General features: G+C 36.3%; 1 protein-coding gene across 4 annotated transcripts in view; it reads left to right on the top strand.

The window, feature by feature from the left end:
• LOC123866946 (glutamate synthase [NADH], amyloplastic) overlaps positions 1-18,226 on the top strand; it is an 80,959-nt gene that overhangs the window by 32,364 nt on the left and 30,369 nt on the right. For 3 of the 4 annotated variants that reach the window (XM_045908744.1, XM_045908742.1, XM_045908741.1), the window contains exons 4-7: positions 12,616-12,785; positions 16,937-17,022; positions 17,319-17,441; positions 17,727-17,836. In XM_045908744.1, coding sequence (XP_045764700.1) covers positions 12,616-12,785; positions 16,937-17,022; positions 17,319-17,441; positions 17,727-17,836 — 489 coding nt within the window. Of the gene's footprint in view, positions 1-12,615; positions 12,786-16,883; positions 17,228-17,318; positions 17,442-17,726; positions 17,837-18,226 lie in introns of those variants that run through there. The other variant, XM_045908745.1, reaches the window with a different exon arrangement.

Genomic DNA, 18,226 nt, shown 5'->3' with positions numbered 1-18,226 from the left:
ATTACTTATATATACCTATATTAATTATTATATTAATAAACATAATAAAATATAAACATACATACATAACTATTCTAATTAAATAATATATATATTATACTATATATGGTAATATAGTTACTTGCATAACAGGGATACATATAATAAAATAATAAACGATATTTAACTATTATGGCAAAGATAAATAAAATTCTTTAAGACTATTTTAAATATGGGCAGGGATTTCGAATTCCGAATATTTTTGGACAGGTCATTCCACAGTTGTACAGCATATACTGAAAAGTATATTATTAGTAATTCTTTCACCTAACACCCGGATATTGTTATCACAAAGACCTCTGCTGCGATTATATTTCAAAAGATGTCGAGCATTAAAACACGCTTAGTAGCATTTATAAAAAAAAGATACAGAAATACATCCTAATACATTACGTGCTATTCAGATTGTTGCCGAACCCAATACATGTGGCCAAGTTTTCGTGAACGGTTCGGTTTGTGGTCCGGAAGGGAAGGAATATTATCTTCTCCCGTGAGAGTAAGACATCAGGGATAATCGTGGTGTAATCGCAGGAGCGTATTTACAACGTTTCCCTGACATGATCGTGAAGAGAAGGGAGCACTTTTGACACACGTGATTCTCAAAGGTTCTGGATTCATGCAATGTTACGTTTTGTGAATCCCAGGAAAATGATGATCTAAACTGTAATCATGATTTCAGTACAAGTGACCGATTAAAAATTACAAGAATTAGTAAAGAAATACCTTGATTGTTTTTCGAACGGACTTCATGATCTAGATGGTGATTGAATTCGAGGACATGAAGACGGTTATCTACCGACTGTATCACATGTTATACGCTGATCGTACTTTGGTTAGGAACATGGTACAGGAGATGGTCGAGCATGGGACAATTTGGGAGTCAACCTTACCATACGCTAGTCCAATTTTTCTTGTGAATAAAATTGATGATAAACGCTTTTGTGTAGATTACAGAGCGTTAAGTTGCAAAACTAACAAGGAATATTATCCACCCCCTCGTATCGAAGACCAACTCGACCAATTAGTGAACAAAGTATGCACATCATTAGAACTGGCCTCAGTGTATTACCAGATATCAGTAGCAGAGGAGTCACGACAGGACAGCTTTTGTAACCCGCGATGGCCAATACAAGTACAACCGGATGCCTATTGGCTTAGTGAATGTACCCTTAGTTTTCAATCGTGTAATTAATAAAATACTGCCCGAGGCAAAAACTAAATACGCTATCGTCTATATGAATGATATTATTATTATTATTTATTTTATTTATTTTTAATTTTTAAGGTAAACTAACACCATGATCACAAAACACTTATATAGTACACTGGTATAGTGGTGTAACACACCACTTACAGGTATATACAATTTGATATGATAATTTTAAAAAAAAATAGCATTTAATTAATATCATTCCATCTAAGGACGTCGCCAAAGATCAAAAGCGATTGGAGTCTTTTTTTTGGAAATTCCTATATTGAGGCTGTAACTAAATTTAATAAGCTCATCAATCAACATAAACTGCAACAATTTCTAGGACTATCTGGATATTGATAGACCTATACTAGAATTGTATAGCCCAAATGCTGAAGCCCAAGCTGACACGGATGCCAGTATGAAAGGTGTAGCTGGTATCCTTCTTCAGGCGAATTCAAATGGAGTTTTCCAGCCTGTGTCATATTTTAATAGAAAAACGAACACGGAGGAGTGTAAACACCATTTTTATGACCTAGACACTGGCGGTGGTCGCATCTTTAAATTGGTTTAGAATCTATCTTTGTTTTGTTTGTATTGGTGTTCCTCTTAAAATATTTACAAACTGTAACGTGAACTACTCCTGTAAAACCATGAATTGCTCGATAGTGCAATCAAAGTCATGAAGTTGAATCCACCATTGAGGATTCAACATTAAATGTAGAAGTGAAGAGATCCTGAGTGCAGTATTAAACGAAGCTATTAAGGTGTCATCCGAGGAGGAGTTAGCAAGTACTAGAGAAGAAGCAAAAGTTAAAATAATAGAAATATAAACCAAATATAGAGAAAAATATAATAGTCATAGGAACACTCCCAAACAATATTCTGAAGGTGACCTAGTAAGAGTATAGCGGCAAATGCCTGACGATGGGCAGTCACAGAAACTGGTTGTAAAGTACCAGAGTCCATATCACATCCTTCAAAAATCCTTCCTAATGATAGGCGTGTCATTAAAGATACGCCGTTATCGCGTAAAAATAGCCGCTGCTACGAAGCCATAGGTGCAGTAGACAAATACAGCCATGCCTAAATTTTTCTATTGATTTAGAAAGTAGTTAAATATGAATAATTATGACGATACGATAATTATTGTAATATAATATGTAATTATAAAAAAAACTATGAAACGTAATTGTGAAAGATTTTAATACTATGTTTTAATTTTTTTTAATATATTAAAGAATTCTTAATTAATTTTTAGAGTTAGTTACTCTAGTTGATTGTATTATTTTCAATTATTATTTGATACTATAAATTGTAAATTTCGTATAACAGAGCGAAGGGACTCGCTCATTGCAGGAAGGCCGAGCTGTAAGCTCACTTATCACTTTTAGGTAAACTTATATTAGGTACATAAAGAATTACATTATAAATATTTAAAATGTAAAAATAATAATTATAAAATATCTGCTACGTCTTTAATATTGTTGTGTAGAGGCGGCATTCATTATGGAACGACAGAGCCGACGGACGTATTGTGATTGTATTCTGTTAAATGTGTAAAATATACAAAGTGAAAACTAATGTCGAGAATTATTTAAAAATCCTGATAACCTGAAGCTGTGGCTACATTACTAAAATATTAATTATAACTTTAGAAGATTTTAACTTTACACTGTGAACAAGAACGTGTGTGGTATCGTGATGGAACAAAAAGTTAAGCAGGTATATGTCACGTGGATATCAATAAAAATTGCTTTCCTGAAAAGATATTACAATATCATTTATCTTACAAATATATGTGTGTCTTCAAGAAGTAATTACCAAATAATTTCTTGTAGATTCGATATAAATTAGCTTGCATTAAATCTACGGCCACAACTGCGCGTAATGAACGCGGGATACGGGACCATCCCCGACGCAAATCTATACTTGCAGGTGTATAGTTCACGATATGCCGGTGCGTGGATAACCCCAATCCGGTTTTGATGCACTAGAATGTTCATTGTAATGTAAATATTTAAAGCCACCGCGCTAACCCGGTGCGGAATAGCGCGGGCACGACGTGGGTGAGTGGCGCGCACCCCCCCGCCTCATACCCTGATTGCCAAGTCGACTTGTCGCGAACTTTAGCAGTCACCTAGGTGTGTGTACATAGCGCCATTAAATGCCGTGGGTGGGAGGCGAGAGGCGACCGCCGCGCGGCTGACGTTCCCGTTTCGTAGTTGCTTTGCTCGCGCAAGTTTGGATGATGTTTTATAATACAGGCATCCCACGCAGTGATTCCATATTCATATTTCATATTCATATTTATGAATCAGATCAGACAGTACATGAGAGCTAAATCTAATTTCTTTTACTTTGAATTATTATTGGTGTCAAAATGTAGGTATATTAGAAACTTGGTTGCTAGCCAAGGCGCGTGCTTACTGCTGTTGAGTTATAGGCACATAAACATGGACGTTGAAGACGTGTAGACTAGAGACTATATTATTATGTATATCGACGACTTGATATATGATGATACATGTGTGTTATCACAAAAAAAGGCATTTTTTTCTTACAATTCAAACTCGAATCGAACAAGAGTCGAACTCGAGCCGAACTCTAGTTGAACAAGAGTCGAACTCGAGCCGATCTCTAGTTGAACAAAAGTCGAACTTGAATGGAACTGTAGTCGAACTCGAATCAATCTCTACTCGAACCAGAGTTGAATTTTAGTCGAACAATTGCAATCGGTCACACGATTCGCGACATTACGAATCATTACCCGAGTACCGATAGTGTAGCCAAACCTTTACAGCAAAACGACTCGTTTGTGCTGTAAATAATATTTTGTTCTCGGTTGGGGAACCCGGTTAACATAAAAAGATAATTAAAAAGTGCCTACTTAGTTATTTTTGTTTCTTCGCAAATACATAGTATAATAACGTCATTACAGTTTTAGATAAAATTACAATAACAAGTTTTAAAAATAATCTCTAGTTCATAAGACGCACGAGTCAGAGACGTGATTCAGTTTTTTTTTTTAAATAACGTAAAGAACGACGTATAGACCGCTTCTTTATCACTGAGGTCATTGCACCTCGATACCAATTATTTAGATAGGTATATATATAATGAGGAAACACTTATGTTAATTAAAGCAAACATTGAGCTGCTTATTTTGCTGACCTTTCACAGCGAACAAAAAGCTGCAAAAAGCTTGCGATATCAACTGCATGACGGATGCCTAAGATATTAAATAAATAGGTACCTATATTAGAAAGAAAGTTGAACAAGTGTAAATTAATTTATAACACCCCCGACAAGTGAAGGCTACAGTAACTAGAAAAGAGCTGATAACTTTCAAACGGCTGAACCGATTGTCTTGGATTATAGCTAAGAACACTCTCGATCAAGCCACCTTTCAAGCAAAAAAAACTAAATTAAAATCGGGTCATTAGTTTAGGAGCTACGATGCCACAGACAGAGACACAGATACACACGTCAAGCTTATTACACCCCTCTTTTTGGGTCGGGGGTTAAAAACACCCAAGCGAAGTCGGGCAGGCCAGCTAGATTTGTATAGGTATCTGATATCTCTACATTTTAAATTAGGATAGATATTGTATGCAACAGGTCGCACACCCGACCCCACGCGCGGGTGCTGTGCGTGGCGTCCCCACCCCGATTGCCATCTCGACTTGTCCCGGATTTTTCCCTAAATTGACTTTTATTACTCTTACCATTTATTTTCTATGAAGTCTATGAATTCCTAGATTTCGTATCAATTTATTAATGATCTTTGTACCTACATGCGTAGGTATGAATAATAAACTAGATGTCAGTATGTATTTACAATTTATTCTTTGACCAAATACAATACGTCATAGCAAAGTTGTTTATAACGAGCACATTGCGCCTGAGTAATTATGTAAACATATTTGTAGTAGGTAGTTTAATAAAATATATATTATGTAGGTAGGCTGGTCAATTATGAATAAAGTCAGTCGTCATCAAATAGTGGTTTGATTTGGACCCATGTACTATTACATGGTGTCAGGTGTGGGGTTTAAACATAGGAAATGTAGCTAAAAGTGATATAAAAGTATTGTTTAACTCAATTAATACTCGGAAGAAGTTAAAAATACGTAATGGCTAACGATAGTCGAGGTGACGGCATTAGTGCGGCTATTCAACAACCCGCGCCATTACAGCAAGATGGCAACCTGGCTACGAATTGGAGGGAATGGAAAAATGCATTTGATTATTTCTTGATTGCAACAGGCAAGGAGACAGCAAGTAGTAAGGAAAAATATGGGTTATTTATGCATTGTTTGGGCCAATATGGCCGAGAAATTCTCGAAGAACTCGATGTATCGCCGGAACAAGAAAAAGATTATAAAACGTTATGTGATAAATACAGTGAGTACTGCGATCCAAAGAAAAATGTAAACTACGAAAGACATATTTTTTTTGAAACTTACCAGAATGAACATAATTTTGACAAATATTTGGGAATATTAAAAAAATTAAGTAAAAATTGTGAATTTGGATCTTTGAAAAGCAGTCTCATTTTAACGCAATTAATACGTGGTTTAAAAGATTCGCAAATGAAAGAAAAATTACTAGCGAAATCGTCGATCACATTAGAGGAGGCCAGTACGTGGTGTCGAGCGGCGGAGCGAGCGAGCAAGCAGCCCCCCCCGCCGGCGCGCTCGAGCAGCTGCAGCGCGGCGCGGCGCGGCCCCACGGCGCTGCCGCCGGCCGGCCGGGGCCCGCGGGCGGTGCGAGTGCCGGTTGGCGCGGCCGGCAGCGGGGCGCGGCGGTGTCTTCATATCGTGTTTTCAATGATAGTGTTTGTGAAAAGTGTAACTTGCGTCACAGTAGGCATATAAGGTGTCCTGGATTTTCAGGAAAGTGTTTCAGATGTAATGGAGTAGGCCACAGGGCCCGATTTTGTACTGTGAAGTTTACGCGCGAAGTCGTCGAGGAGCCCAAATTCGAGGAGGAACGATGGGTAGATGAGTACAGCGAGAACGGTGAGCTACTTATGTCAAATATTTCTATTGAAGCTTCGAATGAAATGTGCGATTCATGGTGTGAGACTATAGATGTGGACGGAGTTTGTATACAATTTAAATTGGATAGTGGCGCGGAAGCATCTGTCATGTCTTTAAGTTCATATGAAAAAGCCGGTTTCGATAAAAGGAAATTAATTAAATGCCATACCGTTTTAAGAGAAATTAGCAAATCTAAGTTGCCTGTAATTGGATATTTTAATGGATTACTAAAATTCAAAGAACAAGTATGCTATGAGAAAATTTATGTTTTAAATAATAATTGTAATAACTTATTAGGTTTGAAGGCATGTATAGCTCTAAAATTAATTGCGCGATTGAATCAAGTGTCTCTTGACCTCAAAAGGTATGAGTCGATATTTGAAGGAATAGGTTGTTTACCTACTGTTTGTAAAATAGTTGTCGATAAAACAATATTGCCCGTTGTCAGTCCCACGCGAAAAATACCAATGAAAATGCGGTCTCGTCTAAAAGAGGAATTGGATAATATGGTTAGATTAAATATTATTAAAAAAGAAGATGGGCCCACTGATTGGGTTTCTAATATTGTTATTGTAGAAAAACCACTATTTGATGACGACTGACTTTATTCATAATTGACCAGCCTACCTACATAATATATATTTTATTAAACTACCTACCTTAAAATTTGAGGGGGGATGATAATGTATGATTTATAATAAATAACTTATGAGTACCTAATGAATTAGAATTATAATATGAAGACGCATGTATACGTTTAGAACATAAAATGTATTTCAAACTTATTCTATAAGGAGGGAGATGTAGTAGGTAGTTTAATAAAATATATATTATGTAGGTAGGCTGGTCAATTAGGAATAAAGTCAGTCGTCATCAAATAGTGGTTTGATTTGGACCCATGTACTATTACAATATTAACATATACCGCTGTACCTACCGTTGATTGTGCATAAATTGAAGAATTTTGCTCAACTCTGACCTAAGTAAAAGGATGCTATTTTTGCTGGCGCTAGCGTGCTAAAAATACTCCTAGAACGTAGGTGTGTTCTATGAAATTTGAATTTCGTACTGAAATTCATGAATTTTAGATATTACTATTTATGATGCCCGCAGCTTCGCCCGCGTGGATTGGTCAGATCCCCTGCAGCATCAGGATCGAGGAGTTGGAATCTAAATTTTGTTATGGAACAGTATCGCGACTGTATCGCTACAAACGCGCGTCAACGGCGCGTTTAAAAAACGTGGTGTGCAAAGGCTCTTATGTAGTTTATGTAAACTTTACCGAATGTAAAAACATCCAATATTTATAAATCTGCCTACTAACTGTCAAAATAAAAGCTTGTAAACCATATTAAAGTTTCAGGTTATTAAACTTTCAATTAGATTTTATGATTATAGAGCATTGATAGGGAATAACAAAGAGCTTTAATATTTAATTTCATGTGACACGCGAACTTTTAGAAAAGTTCAACGGTTTACATTGAGTTACAAATACCTTTGGATATCGGGATTAGGTTAACGACTTATTCTAGTACCTACCTACCTACACACTCGTAAAATATCCATAAGAGCTAGCGCACACCACGGTAAACCGTACGTTTTTCCCCCACAAAATCTGTGAACTATAGAATTACATGGAAGCGCGCGCACTCTGGAATTAATTCCGCACGGGATTTTGATTGGTTTAAATTAAAACGGATTTTAAAACGCACCGCGCTCTCTCACAGAAAAAAAACAATATGGCGCAATAGGTTGGCTTACTAGTTACTAGGTAGGTATACATGGTATCATTAAAAACATATTAAAATGTGTTTAAATTTTCTAAGTAAGATGACTATACCAAGTGGGGTATCATATGAAAGGGCTTTTCCTGTACATTCTAAAACAGATTTTTATTTATTTTTACGCATAATAGTTTTTGATTTATCGTGCAAAATGTTGAAAAAAATACCCGAGTACGGAACCCTCGGTGCGCGAGTCTGACACGCACTGGCCGGTTTTTTTGCTGTTGTGCATCGATCGCTATCTATCGGCAGTTCGCGGGTAGTAGTCAGGTTTTAGTGCTGTTTTACTTTATAGATAAAGCGGCTTCAACATTGAAATGACTATTTAGTATTTACCGTTAGCAAGTTCAGCGTCCGCTAGAAGGCCAGAATAAGTAATTAGTAAACATCCTGATCTGTCCAATATTCACCGGCAGTGACCGGCAGCCACTGTCCACCACGTTGGCGTTGCGCCAGCGCATTCCGTAGTAAACATAGATCTTAAACTTAGTACGAGATTTCATATCTCACTAACGTTGATGGAATTCGAGCGACTAAACACTTCAGCGTTAAAGTAAAATGGACCTTAAGTACCTTGTTTTTAAACTCAAATTCGTCTATATATCCACAGCCAAACCATCAAATGGAAACATTGTGATATTAAAGTCGATGGTAATGAATTTGTGATTTTAAATGAAGGAATGTTAAGTTAAGAAAATTATTCTGACTTTAAAGCGTTATACGCTCGTATTCTATTAACGTTGATGAGATCTTATACTAAGAACACAAACCATGTGCTCCGCACCACTGTGTCACAGGTTTGCACGATTTGCAAGATATTTAATTCAGTTCAATTTCTTTGCAATTTGCATCCTTACGTTTTGTTAATGGTTTCACGTGCTATTAAGAATTCTAGTTTCGATTCTACCAATCACACTTCATTCATACATTGTAGAAACAAAAATTATGTTTTACTTTTTAGTTTTTGTGGTTTTTGAAGTCGGTTTTTTTTTATTGGTTACCTTTTACGCACAGACAAAGCTTAGTAAGAATTAATGTTAACTTGATTTCACGCACCTAGTAAAGCAATTGGATTATTGTCTGCTACGAAAGATCAATAAAATGTGACTTCGGTATACCTAATTATATCTGACATATAAACTTGGGAATTGTACCACGGTCAAGGACAATGATTCCAATTTAATGACCTCTCTGGTACAGCAGTGAGCACTTGGGAAGTCCCGGGTCTGATCTCTGGCAGTGGCAGCCGGTAGGGGAAACGGGGATGATGCGTAGGTCAAAAATAATTTCATATTAATTATTAAATAGGGGTCTTCTAAAATTCACATTCCACATTCGCTGCTAGCCATTATTACTAATCATTAACTATGCTAACCATTTTAGATTTAACTATAAAAGTACGTCATCTCATCAAATGTATATGACGTCACGCCTGTGTATTTCATGCAAGCTCCCATGTTATGCAAATTCTTAGAACTCTGCAGATAATCAAATAAACACTGCCAGTTGCCACAGATATAAAACAATGTCAGTTCGTTTCTCAAGTCATAATAGATTCATTAGCTAAGTGACTGATAAGTTTAGCAGAACAAGGTAGGTACCTACCTACTTATTCGTCTGTTTGCTGATTGCAGCGTTCCATGAAATTATTCTAGTAACAATTATGTCAGAACTATACCTAGGTAGGACAGGATATAATATGTTATTTTATTAGGGTTCCGAACCTCAAGAGGAAAAACGGAAACCGTATAAGTTCACTTTGTTGTCTGTCTGTCTGTAAATGTGTTTATGAACAAATTACCTTTTAGTATTTTCAAAGTAGGATAACTATATCAAGGGGGTGTCATATGAAAGGGCTTTACCTGTGCATTCTAAAACAGATTTTTATTTATTTTTATGCATAATAGTTTTTGTTTTATCGTGCAAAATGTCGAAAAAATTCCCGAGTACGGAACCCTCGATGCCCTTATATTCTGTCCTTTTGAGAATCTTTCGTTTTGCGAATCTGTGTTTTGAGGATATATCCTTATAAGAACAAACCTAATATTAGCATCTACGTCGTGTAATGTGTATCCTACAAATCATACATGAGACCAAAAACGGGTATCGCGTCTTGCCGAGAATTCGGGAACATTCTTGAGACTTCCCACGACTGGCATCAGCTAATTTGTACGTTAACTAATGGGTATAAAGTTCAAAACGCAATGAACAATTTTCTTAAAAAAACTTCGTTTCCTTTCTCTTCCGCCGCAATGTAAATTGATCATTCAGACGCACGCACAAGATCTGATTTCTTCGGCTCCTACATCAGTTGTAAGAACCTATTCATTGCATTCAGTTCTGAGTTGACAACTGACAGCTGATCAAAGGATGGTTTTCTATTGATCAAGTGAAATAATCAAATGTGTGATAGGACAATGGTTGCACAATTACGCATTAAAAATAACATTTTCTTATCGTTTTACGTCACGATTTGTGCGGTGAGTTTTCTATCGTCACGCACATGAGGTATCATGTACTTATCTACTTATTAACTACTTCAGTGTCGTCACTATTACATAAATAAATATCAGAATCGTAATGAGGAAGATGTTGCATCAAAATCAGCTCGTAATACCTACCACACGTCATAATACCTATGTAAGCTCTTTGCTCTGTCTCTTTGCTCAACAGAATACTGATCTAGACGGCTGAATGAGTGTCTTTAAGAGGGGTCTCTCCGTCACTCGCTCCATACAAACGTAGTTCCAATTTCATTTGAATATTAAGCAACTAAAGTCCATGAAATTTTGCAGACATATTCTAGAAACTAATGTCTATGCCTGTGCTTAATATTCAAATGAAATTGGAACTACGATTGTATGGAGTAAGTGACGGAGAGAGCCCTATTAAAATTCATTTCCATCTTCTTCCATCCATTGGAAACATCTGGGTTAGTAGTTTTCCTATTGTCTCACCTTGGCGAGCCCGTCATGAAAAGTGGTTGATATAACACAGTGATATATCACATCAGTAGTGTCTACTGAAGATTGATGCGAATAAGCGCCCGTGGATTGGTCAATAGCGCATCATTTCTGCCGTGACGTCATGCGCGCGCAGTCACGACTGCTGAGTGCTAATGGTGCTACCCCTATATTCCGATTCCGAAACTAGATGCTATCGTCGCAATCTGTATTGACCAAATTTATGGTATAAGCAATTGCCTATAATATCCTCTTGAAGTTTTGCTTGGCATAGTAAATTATACAGGCTTAAATAAAAAATATCAGAAAGTGCTCGGCACGTAATTAACCCCCGACCCAAAAAGAGGGGTGTTACAATATAAGTTTGACGTGTGTATCTGTGTATCTGTCTGTGGCATCGTAGCTCCTAAACTAATGAACCGATTTTAATTTAGGTTTTTTTGTTTGAAAGGTGGCTTGATCGAGAGTGTTCTGAGCTATAATCCAAGAAAATCGGTTTAGCCGTTTGAAAGTTATCAGCTCTTTTCTAGTTACTGTAACCTTCGCTTGTTGGGTGTTATAAATTTTTAATTAACACTTGTTGTTATCATTAAATCTAATCTTTTTTTTACTGGTAAGTCTCGTTAATTAATAGTCACCATTATCTTAAAATATCGGTCAGTTCCTTCTTTTACATAGATAAATAGCTATGCTTTTCTATGTGAGTTTCCACGTGAATACGTCCTGTGGTCCATAAACCTGTGTTTTTGCAAAAATCTCGGCCAATAGTGATTATCTCTTTGCATCAGTTTCGTAATAAGGGCGCTTTTCTTCACCCCTTTGACCTTTTCGTCTGACCTTTGAAACCTTTTCACTCTGTGATATTTTATTTTGGTACAAATCTACAATGCGATAGAGTCTACTTTAGCTCGTCATATATCAAGGTCTTAGAAAGTCTTATATATCATATTTGTTATGCTTTCAGCTTCACTCAAGTAATGTTTTTTCTTTTCATTTTCCGGTGTAGAATTCTGCACTTTGAATTTTCTTTTGGCAGCTTTTACTCAGTGGAATATTTATTTTACAGGATGCTTACTAGTCAGATTTAACTTTAGATTTTTATGATTACTATTTTATTTAAATTTCACTATGATGAGCTGTGAGAACAGCTGTATGCCAAAGATTTTATCGATTTTTATGTACATAGATCTCAGCCTTAATTTGACGATTGACAACCTGGACCGATGTGTCAACGCAACGTACCCTCCAAGGCATGAAAAAAGGAATCTTTATTCTACCGGTCTGAAATAAAGCCCTTCGTAACAAGTGTAAATTAAAAATTTATAACACCCCCGACAAGTGAAGGTTACAGTAACTCGAAAAGAGCTGATAACTTTCAAACGGCTGAACTGATTTTTTTGGATTATAGCTAACAACACTCGATCAAGCCACCTTTCAAACAAAAAAAAAAAACTAAATTAAAAACGGTTCATTCATTTAGGAGTTACGACGCCACAGACAGATATACAGGTCAAACTTATAACATCCCTCTTTTTGGGTCGGGGGTTAAAAAGTAGCGGTTGCTTTACATTGTTTTTTTCTTTTTTTTACAGAGACAGCCACCAAATCGATCTCCCGCCCTTCGGCCAATACGCCACGGGCATCTTCTTCCTCGACAAGCTCCACCATCAGGAAATTGAGAAGAAGTTCAAGGAGCTCGCCGAAAGCCTCGGCCTCACTGTTATCTGCTGGAGAACTGTTCCGACCAATAACAATAGTATTGGTAAGAGTTTGTTATTATACCATACACTACATCATATTATACCTCTTGATTTGATGTTCATTTAGAATTAGAGACTAGGTCGGGCTCAATACATAAAGCGCAACACATACCTACGGAGCGAAGTGGAGCTGAAAAAGTCTTTTTGTAACAACTCAAATTTTCTAAGTATTTTAGGCTCATTTCGTGGTTTAACGACATATTATTATGTAGTTAATGTAGGTAAAAACTTAAGTAGTCAAGCGCAGACGTACGCATTGCATGGGATGCGTTCTACCATGATTTTTAAATTGTGTTTGTAGATAACAATAAAAAAAATACGGGTATATACAACGATTGTACATACACCCTAAAATTGATAAAGTTAAAGACGTGTTATCAACAAAAGAGGCTGAGCTCGGCTTCACTCTACTCTGTAGGTGGCGTTGCGCTTAACATAAAAAGGTAGACAGAGTTCTCGCGAAAAAATTGCTCATAAAGTTTAGATATATATCTGCAAAAAATATCGCAATGGGCAGAAAAATTTATATGATATACAAATCTTAAAATATGAGCGCTAAGTTAAAACAAGTCCTGCAGACAGGAATTTTCGCTTTAAGAGGGCTCTCTCCGTCACTCGTTTCATACAATCGTAGTTCCAATTTGATTTGAATATTATGCAACCAAAGTCCATGAAATTTTGCAGACATATTCTAGAAACTAATATCTATGTCTGTGGTTTTCCAGATTTCTGTTAAAATATTCGGTTTCAAAGTTACGCGGTCTTTAAAATTTACATACAAATCTTTAAGCCCCTATAATTTTAAAACTACTTACATATTTTTAGAAAAATCTAAAACACCACAGACACAGATATTAGTTTCTAGAATATGTCTGCAAAATTCCATGGACTTTGGTTGCTTAATATTCAAATGAAATTGGAACTACGATTGTATGAAACGAGTGGAAACGAGTGAAGGAGAGAGCCCTGTTAAATAGCAATCTTATAGATCTTAAATTCAGGTCCATAGTGTATCTTACTTCTACTTACCGTCTCCTTTACGACCTCTTTATTAAGAACTTGCCATGCTTGTATTACTGATTGATTCGTATAGCGATTAATGGTCCAGGGCTCTGAATTATTTTATAGTTAACGTTAACTGACTGTAAATCTGTCATAGAATGAAGGGTTTCACGTTTTCTCGTAAATTTTCCGTCCATCTTAAAAAGTTAACGTTAACTTGAAAAATTTCAATAGCTCCTGAGGTGGTAGAATAGTTTGCCGAAAATGCTTCACTTTCAGCTGATTTCCTGTCTATCTTTTTACTCTGTGGGCTCCTAGGTCTATTTACATTTTGTTAATCATACCAAAAGAATTAACGTATTTAACTACGCAAATTTTTGTGTTGTTCTTAACTATACAGAGACATTAGTAAATGTTAAATTATGCAGATCCATTGTTCTTGTAGATTCTCATAGTTATTTTTTGTTAAACGTTAAATGGAAATGTTTAAAATTGTTCGTAACGGCTTTAAAATTAAATAGCCATTATTTAACGATGACATGAAAAATATGAATTGTTACTAATTCATAATAATAAGTACCTACTAATATTAAGTTTTTAAAGTCTTGTGAATAGTCAAGAACCGCTGGTAAAATAATGTTCTATCATTCGTTTCGGAATTTGTTTCCTACCCAGAAGACAAAACACGAAGTTATAAAAACATTATTAAGAGGAGATAGCAAGAATTTTTATTGGTATTTTGATGAACCATGGGTCAATTTTACAATAAAAATAGTCTTATTTTTTGCAGAAGTCAATAGTTATCTTGTGGCCATCAAGATCGGTTTAGCGTAGACGCCAAACAGATAGACCTACAGAGATAATGTGGCTAATTCTTACCTACAGTCTTTAAATGATACGAATTGAAAGATCTAAATCTAGTGCTATCCTTATCCACAAAGAGCATTATGAAAGGTATAGCAATACATTTTGAACTGTCATTTAAATTAGATTGTGTACAACAGAGAACTAGCCATTGTATCATATATTTAGTGTTGATTTCTTCAATATTATTTTTTCACTTACATTACATTTGATGAATCAAATATAGGTACTTGTATTTTTTTTTGGTTTAAAAACTATTATTAAAGTTGATAAGTTACGGCTAAAAGCCTGTGCGGTTACATCTAATTTTAGCCGGCTACAACTAGATGCGTCCGGTAGCAGTAAAATTGGTTAAGTAGGTTATTCTACTTATTCATGGCTAAAACTTGGATAACTGGTTACATTGGATTAAACAATATTTGACTACTTATTTGGGAAATGTAGCACCCAGAACAAAATTTAATCAACCTGGCTCCGATTCAGTCTTGTCTATCGTACCCCTAGAGTGTTTTAATAAAGCACGAAGCCTGAAGCTCGAGAAGGAGGTCCTGAATGAAGCGAGCTTAGGAGGCCGAGTGGAGCGAGGGAGGGTGATGGCGAGCGAAGCGAACCACCGTCATCCCTAGCGAAACGAAGGCCGAGTAGGTGAAGCTTAATGAAGGGATGACGAGGCGAGTCTACTGGTAAAACCAATTTCAGTCGAATGCATCCGGTACACCTTAGTTTAGCCAACTACTGCCGGTCGCATCTAGTTGTAACCAGATAAAACTAGATGCAATCACACTTTGGGTTTCAACCGTAACATCATATTATATTTTAATACAAAGCCGTTACGATCAGTTGAGGATATCATTTTAATTTTCGAATTGTTTCGATATCACATATCACCGAACATTTGTCCAGCTTTGCATATGCATATGCAATTATGCATACAAGGGCAGTTTGCGAGTGTGCGAATATCATTCCAGGTCACTAGTGTACACTAGTCCTAAGTCGGTCCTAACGCGGCCCAGCGGTCTTGCCATGCTTGACCTAACGGTTTGTTTAATTTAAAAACTCTGAAGTGTTTCTCATAGAGAAACTCACATCATTCTATTAAATAAGAAATATAAAATTGCTTTCCTAATGCCAAATGATTGTGGTCAAAAATATTATTTAATCTGGAAACTAAATAGCCGTCGACTTTGTGGCATCATGGATTTCCAACGATTACTTAAATGTTTGGTTTTTGGAGAAGAACTTAATAATTTAACATGGGTTGTTAATTGTAAAATCAAGATGATTTGAATAAAACTAAACTCTGACTTCATCGGACTCTGACAAATCAGTTTTGAGAAACTCCCATAACATTAAACAAGTTTTCAAAAGTTTTCATACAAAATAGCTAAAGTAAAGTGTTTAACTCCTGAGAGTGTTTACATCAGGGATTAAGAATAAATAAACAGAAATACTCTTATATATTCTATAGACATTTTATACTATCACTGAGTCTGATGTGAGTTTTTCTAACGTGGTAACGTAATTTGAAAGGAGCATTCATTTATTTGTGCACACCCATTTATGTTCGTATTCAATAGCCAATCACGGCTCGCAACAAATTGAAGTGGGCCAAATGAATGGAATTATTCCTTATTGAGCGAACTGTACGGACTGGAATTTGCAATTGCATTGACTACGGCTGGTTTTAAAAAAGTTGCCTCATAACATGTTATTGAATAATCCTAAAAATGCAGTCCGTACTGTTCTAGTAAAATCACTAAGTAATTGATCAACTGTCTTGAGATTTCCCAATTTTAAAGAGATTTTTTAATAAATTCTGGTCAATTTTCTATCTATCTCAAGAAATATTAATATTTGATTTAAAAAAAATATTTCGCTTCGATGGTAAAATTGTGTGTCAAATTGAATGGGCATTTCGAAACCATATTGTAAAGTTTTGAGCTAAAAAAATCATTGTCATCATTACCATCAAAGCGCAACAACACATTTTTAGATACTCAAAACTTTGCCTTTCAGGTATTTTTTTATATTAACGCGCGAGTTGAATGCCATAGATAATAAAGGTCTAAAACTTTATTTTTATTTAAGTCAAGAAGTAAGCAAATATTATACTGACTTGTAATCTCAGTATTAAAATTTTATGGTGTCACAGCAACACCATTAAGTAGCTCATTCCTTGGTATTGTATTCACCTCGCGCGCTATCCATAGGTAACGATAGATTAGTTTGTAACATAGGGTAGACCGAAAAGTTCAGTCAGTAATGGCCGTATTTGGCTCGCTTTCAGGTCAGGTGGCTCGTAACTCGGAACCATTTATGCGACAAGTGTTTGTAACCGGCGATAACGCGGACGAAAACCATCTCGCACGACAGGTAAGACAAAAATTGGAGCGAGAAACTTAACCGGACACACGTCATGTTATCACGTCATACGTCAGAGTATGAACTCGCAATGGGAACGAATTGCGATTTCAAACTCCCACATGTAACCATTAGGACCCAAAGCACTCTTGAAGCTTTCATTTCAGATCTTCGCGCCGCGCTCGTCTCCGTTGGATCTCCGCTCGTCGTTGCAAACGTAAACAAACCCTATATGAATTACAATATACCCTTTCCTTACCACCGTTCGCTTGGTGGCTGTTACTTTGAACGTCGTCTTGTGTTCGCAGATATTCGTGCTGCGTAAGCGAGCATCCCATGAGCTCGTGGTGCCAGGCGCCCGATTCTATATCTGCAGTTTGTCGTTGAAGACCGTTGTTTACAAGGGGCTTCTGACTTCCAATCAACTATGGGTTAGTAGTTAGTGCCAAATAAGAATGAGAGGTCTAGATTCTAGATAAGCTCATATTATAGTATGTATTGGCTTCAGGAACATTTGAGTGACTGCATAAAACTAATTCATGACATGACGCTTAGCATAGAAAAAATTATTTCCAATAATTTTGTCAGTTTTCTACCGGATCAGTACTAGTCATGTTACTAAAAACTTTGATATCACTAGAAACTAATTATTCTATTTTTATTTAATTTATTAGGCAATTAAACAGATTACAATATAATACTGTATGCTTTTGCAGGAATACTTCAAGGATCTGAACAACCCGGCGTTCACCACGTACCTGGCGTTGGTGCACACTCGCTTCTCCACCAACACCTTCCCCAGCTGGGAACGAGCCCATCCTTTGAGGTAATTTTTCCTCCTCGATGGATCCTTCTATTTCAAGGTTTCCAAGGACCCCATCAACTCTTTGAGCTAATAACGACTTTCTGGGTTAGAAATTTCTTGAACTCGATCATCAAGAGTCGTACTTAAACAATTAAGATAATGATTTAACTTGTCCAAATTCAGAAGAAATATTTCTAACTAGCTGATGCTCGCGTCTTCGTTCGCGTGGAATTAGATCTTTAAAAATCCCATTGAAACTCATCGATTTTTCCGGGATAAAAAGTAGCCTATCTTACTATAAATAAGAATAATTCTCTCCATCAATCATTCATCACTCATGAATAACAAATTGAATTATCTAGAACTGATTGTCTAACAAACCCCTAAGACTTTTATCATACATGGAATATC

This window comes from Maniola jurtina, chromosome 7 (genome assembly GCF_905333055.1).
Source record: "Maniola jurtina chromosome 7, ilManJurt1.1, whole genome shotgun sequence".
In the NCBI taxonomy this organism is placed as follows: Eukaryota; Metazoa; Arthropoda; class Insecta; order Lepidoptera; family Nymphalidae; genus Maniola; species Maniola jurtina.
Note: the sequence above shows the minus strand (reverse complement) of the source record. Positions and strands in the feature narration are given on the sequence as shown.